At 37.5% G+C, this 5,567-nt stretch overlaps 1 protein-coding gene across 1 annotated transcript; it reads left to right on the top strand.

The window, feature by feature from the left end:
• The first annotated feature begins 216 nt into the window (after positions 1 to 216).
• On the top strand, positions 217 to 2,128 carry LOC147614113 (uncharacterized). The gene is made up of 3 exons (XM_086780646.1): positions 217 to 1,138; positions 1,233 to 1,347; positions 1,432 to 2,128. The coding sequence occupies exons 1-3, from the start codon at positions 556 to 558 to the stop codon at positions 1,544 to 1,546; spliced, it is 813 nt and encodes a 270-aa protein (XP_086636772.1). The 5' UTR covers positions 217 to 555; the 3' UTR covers positions 1,547 to 2,128.
• The last annotated feature ends 3,439 nt before the right edge of the window (positions 2,129 to 5,567 follow it).

Genomic DNA, 5,567 nt, shown 5'->3' on the forward strand with positions numbered 1-5,567 from the left:
GATACTGTCAAAGGCAACTTTTGGGAGACAGTCTTAAGTATATTGTGACATGGATCTTTGATAGGGTGGATGTAGCAAACAAGCCTTAAGAAATTTTGCGTGTTTCAGCTTTCCCACTGCAAATGTCACCTGCGTGATGCCAATGTGTAGGTTAAGCTATTTGAACTGATCATTGCATCAGTTCAATGTGTGTCCCCATGTTGCATTGATATTAGTTAGGGTTGAGGATGAAGACTACCCAGAGTTGGTGCAGCAGGAATAAGTTTTTCCTGAATCGATACTCTTGCATAGTTTTAGGGGGGGTACCATGTATGCTCGATATCTCATGAAGTTCATGCTTCATGATGTGAATGAGGCAGTTTGATTGAATGAGTCCTTGTATACTATTCCATGCTTCTTTCTATGTACCAGGAAGCCGTACTGGCTCCATTGTCAGGATGTTACTTCTTCATAATATTGCATTGAGATGTGCACTTATTTGTGTGCATGTGTAGGAGCCTGAACATGTTGAACTAAAAATCATGCTGTTTGACACTGCAGATTGAGGCTGTTCCGATGGAGGAGACCCCTGAGGACCACATGCATATGATTCAGCCACCGACAAAGAAAGCAAAGATCGCCCGAGTACGGTATCCAAATTGGGAAAAACAGGAAACGATCATTCTTGTTAAAGCTTACCAAAAACAGATGGATGAGTTCACGACTGCTACGAGCAAAGGGCGCATGGCAGCAAGCGAACAAAAATGGGACAGGATCTCCTCCCTCTGTGCCAAGGAGAGTGTGTCCAGAGATGCGGAACAGTGTCGCAAACGGTGGCAAGACCTGTCAAAGAACTACAAACGGATAAAAGAGTGGGAAAATGCAGCAGAAGTGCCGTCTTTTTGGTTTATGTCATCATCCAGCAGGAAGGATAAGAATCTTCCTGGGAATTTTGACAGAGAGATCTATGATTGCATGGATGTATTCATGGGTTCAAAAACTGCCATACAACTACAGAGACTCTTCAGCAGTAAAGCAAGATGTGATAGCCTCAATGAGGATCACGAGCTTCCAACAAGCGGTTGCCTTGAAGGTCGATCAAGTGCAATGCTGGCATACGTAGAACCGCATGGGGACCCATCTTCACAAGAGGACTCATGTAAGTTATCTTGTCAACCAAGTTTCCATTAGGATTTGATGCGTTACCATCAAAATGACTATAACTGGGGAGTGGGTGTTTTCTGGCTATGTAGGGGCTTTATCTAAGGAGCGTATGATTCCTTCAAGGGACTACAGAAAGAATAATCATAGTTCTCAAGCCGACAGTGGGAATGATCCTATTGCTGAAGCAGTGGAGAATGCTACTAGGTATCACATTTTTTCTATGTTCCGGCAATGAATCCTATACTGTAGTACCCATACACATATATAGTTTGATTTTGATGTGTGCAGGCTTGCACAAGAGCAGTGCAGTGCCCAGCTGACCGAAGTTCTTGCAGAAGTGCTACTCAAAATGGCTGATGCAATGAAGACGGTAGCGGAGAATATCCGGAAACGGCCAAGATGATGCTCTGTTTGAATTTAAAATTCATTTAAAAGTAGCATTGATGTTCCATCATATGTATTTGTTGAAGGATTTTTATACCCATTCACAATCCATTGCAGCTTTACATGCATTTGCAATTTATACCAGCTTGTAAAAGGTGTTCAGCCAGGCACACCTTGGAAACTTGTGATCTAAAAGATGTATTTGTGGGGTTATTAAAGGTGAAATCAAATCGTTGAGGCAGTATAAGACCTTGTGCACAGTATTCAAGGTCATTGGGGATAAATGAGAAAGGTATGTAGCTGGCTTCTCTTTCAGATTCACTTTTGAGAAATCTCTGCGCACACGAGGATGTGACTATTTACATTATGCATGGGAACTCCAAGCAATGATGGTAGGGTTGGTGTTACCCTGTGGTATATGATTACATTATGAGGTTACAAGTGAAGTCAGGATTGCACTATCATAAGAAATGGGAGTATGAACTTGCAAATTACTTGTGGTGAGCTTGTAACGGCATAGTGATGTAACTAAACATTATTTTATGTTACTTTCCTCAGTTTTTTGGTTTTTAAATAATGCCCTAACTATTGGTTTTTTGTACTCTAATTTGATTTTTTTAAAGAAGATGCATTCAAGAACATGTAGGCAGTGTTGTTAGGGTGCACTATCAAGTTTGAACTTAAAACTACAATTGCTTAGATGGTAATTTGTCGCTAAGGGAGTACGAATTAAGCTTAGAAATACAACTCTATTTAAGCTTCGGCTTGTTAAAAAAACTTTTAAAATTCCTAATCTAGACATCATTGCTATACTTTCCATCAGTCAACTCTAATGTAACCTATAGGAATCTTACATTCTTCCCCATGTAAGAATTGAGATATCTCATCTCGAGAACTAGTGATAATCTCTGTCTAGATCCTTCTCTTTCTCCTAGGTTGCATCTTTAACTCGGAAGAATTTCCATTTTGTGTGTCTATTACTTAGTATTCCACTAGGTAATCCATAAAGTGTAAAAATCTCCTACAAAAATACCTTGGCAATATCTAATGGAGTGAAAGTCTTTATGGAAATCAAGTGTGTAACCTTTTTTTAGTATGTCCATTACTATAAATAAAGAATCATATCCGACACTTAATGGAAGGCAGTCTGATGATGAAATCTATACTTATGCACTCCCACTTCATTGTCAAAATATCCACGAGATGTAATTTCCTAGGCAATTTTACTCTCTCAACTTTAATCCTTTGACAGCAGGTGAGGCATTGATGAAACTAATTCAATACATCCTTGTTCAATCCCTTGTCAAAAGAAACTTCTCTTGATCGTTGCAAATGTCTTTACATATCTAGGATGCCCTACAATTAGGGTGTCATGAGCTTTTGTGCCAAAATCCTATGTTTAAAAGCTTAAAATTAAGATAAGTTTCTCTCAAGTTATAGTAGTCGGAAGGATATAAATTCTTATTGCACACCTAGTTTTGTAGACACTAAAAATTATTATAGAAGTGTACACTTTATGTATTCTCTTTAATTGCATATAATTTAGGGAATTATAGTAGTCTAGCATACCAACTTTAGGATAAATTGGAGAAATTAATCAATGATATAGGGTTTAAATTAAGGAACATAGATTAAAAAGCCTTGTTTGGATAAAATGCACCGTTAGGAAAAAAATGAAAAGAGTTGGGCATGTACAATAGTAGTCAATCTTCATGCAAATGTACATATAGAAAAATAAATTCACTCTTTAAAGCACTGATGTGTAGGGTTAACGAAAGAAGATAGATTTGTAAAGGTGAGAGAAACCATTTACATGTGGAGAGAGAAAAATAGAACATTCTCTTTTTAATTGCAAAGACTATGTAATTACCTTGGGGATGATACAAAAGAGGTTTGTTTTAAAAGGTTGTGATGCAACTCTCTCTTTCCCTAGAAAGAGGAAGAAAAAATTAAGACATGTTCATGCTTACAAGGAAAATTTGGACCATAGAAGGTTAGCAATTGACGAGGAAATCTAGTAATAAGAAGGATTAATTTCATAACCCTTAGTTTAGTTTAAAATTGGACCATAGAAGGTTAGCAATTGATTAGGAAATCTAGTAAGAAGGATTAATTTTATAAACCTTAATTCAGGTAAAATTTGAAATTGGAATACGAAAAATTGACTCTACATATGACTTTTAGCCTAAATTTGAATAGACTTAGGTTATGAATTTTATACTTGAAGGGAAGCTAAATCTAAGTATCTTTCACTAGAAGATCCATAATTTAGATCCCCTTGAAATTGTCTCTCAATAGGTCACTAAAATTTAAGCTTACACTACTTAAATAACATTAGATTAAAGTCAAGTTGATACTACGATGGGGCTTGTATCAGTGGAGAAATGATATTCAGAGTTTCGATGAAGAATAGAGGATGTCTCATCAAACTTGCAATGGTTTACTATGTTTCTATTGCGTGGATGATGCACAGATGTTTGACCATGTTTTTTACTTTTTCCTTCAACCGCTTATTGAATTAGCTAGCTTGTGTTATAGCTTCCATTGTTATAGTCACTGAAATATACAAGTGAATAGGGTGTGTGTGGGAACAAGCTCTTGGATAGAGATTGTAAAAGAGGAGATGTAATTGTGAAAGAACCTGTGAAAAGGTTAGAAGAATCTACTGGGAGAGAATAATGGGTAGCATGAGGGAATTTAGGAGTGTGGAGATATTCTGGGAGATATTCAGGGAAAAGAGAAGAGGTGGAGAGAATCAGGCAAGAGGTGGAGATATTCTGGGAGTGAATCATGGAGAAATCAATGGGATTTGATGCTTGATGTAAACTCTATAAATTGAGGCATAGCCCTAATGAGAATTTGCTGGATTTTGAGTATCCATGCCTACATTAGTCTATTTGCTAATTATTCACTAATTACGTCTTAATCATTTACTAATCACTTTGTTAATCATGTTGATTCTAGTGTTTGATCCACCATAGCTCATCATTATGCTCAAATTTTAACATGGTATCAGAGCCATGCCTAGAATCAATTAGGTTTATGAGCCCATTAGTTAATTAATTAGGATTAGTAATTAGCAAAAAATCAAATTTTTAGTGAGTTTTCACTTCTCCCCTTCACCCCCAGCCAGTGGAGGATCTCTAGCACCTTGCACACATCAAATTAGGGCAAAAGCTTCTAACCATAGCTAGCTAACATCCTTGGCTTCAAGCCCATCAAGAAAACGCAGCAAATCGCTGGCGCATTCAGGAGAACTCCACGTTTTTTCCAGCGTAATTTTTTCTGACAGTTTTGCAGATCTTGTGCTCATCAAGTCAACTTGCTTCAATTCCTCCTAGCCCAAGGGGTAATCAAGCATGCTCTACAAGCTAGTGAAGACAGAATTGAGTTTCATCAAGTCTACAGTGAGATCCAAGCTCTTCATCAAATCTGCAGGTGACTTAGACTCATTGCTATTAATACCTTTGAAAGCATTTGAGCTCATTTGAAGTGGAAGGCACCAGATCTGGACTCCCCGCATACTCTGTTTTTTGCACACAAAACAGAGTATTAATTTGCTAATCAGTGATTAATCAGTGCTAATCACTGTATTTTGGTGCAATTGAGGGTTCAAATTAACCATTAGGTATCTGATACAGATCCCTATAGCTTCAGATTGCAAATCGGAGTTGGTTTGATACTCCAACCATCCCGTACAAATTGGTTACCCTTAATTTAATGTAATTTCTAGTGATTTTATGCTGATAAAATTGTTGTAATCATCTATTAAACACCAGATTGAGTTGTAAAAGGGTAGACACTGCCCTTGAATCTTGAAATTGGATCAAGAGGTAAGACCCCCTTCACATCACCATGAGTTCAGCACAGGAAATAGCCAAATTTAATGGGGAACAGTTTTATACATGGCAGACAAAAACCATGTATTTGCTGATGAGGAAAAATCTGTGGGGATTAGTTGAAGGGAGAGATGAATGCCCAGAGAGAGGAGAAAATGAGTGGAAGAGTAGGAATGAAAAAGCATTGGGACTTATTGCACT

This window comes from Cibotium barometz, chromosome 42 (genome assembly GCF_041138505.1).
Source record: "Cibotium barometz isolate CiBa-2024 chromosome 42, ASM4113850v1, whole genome shotgun sequence".
Classification (NCBI taxonomy): Eukaryota; Viridiplantae; Streptophyta; class Polypodiopsida; order Cyatheales; family Cibotiaceae; genus Cibotium; species Cibotium barometz.

Excerpts from the sequence above, each read along its gene's own strand:
- LOC147614113 (XM_086780646.1), top strand. The coding sequence starts at position 556 with ATGGAGGAGACCCCTGAGGACCACATGCATATGATTCAGCCACCGACA. Across the intron at positions 1,139-1,232 it reads ATCTTCACAAGAGGACTCAT|GGGCTTTATCTAAGGAGCGT; the intron begins GTAAGTTATCTT and ends CTGGCTATGTAG. Across the intron at positions 1,348-1,431 it reads GCAGTGGAGAATGCTACTAG|GCTTGCACAAGAGCAGTGCA; the intron begins GTATCACATTTT and ends TGATGTGTGCAG.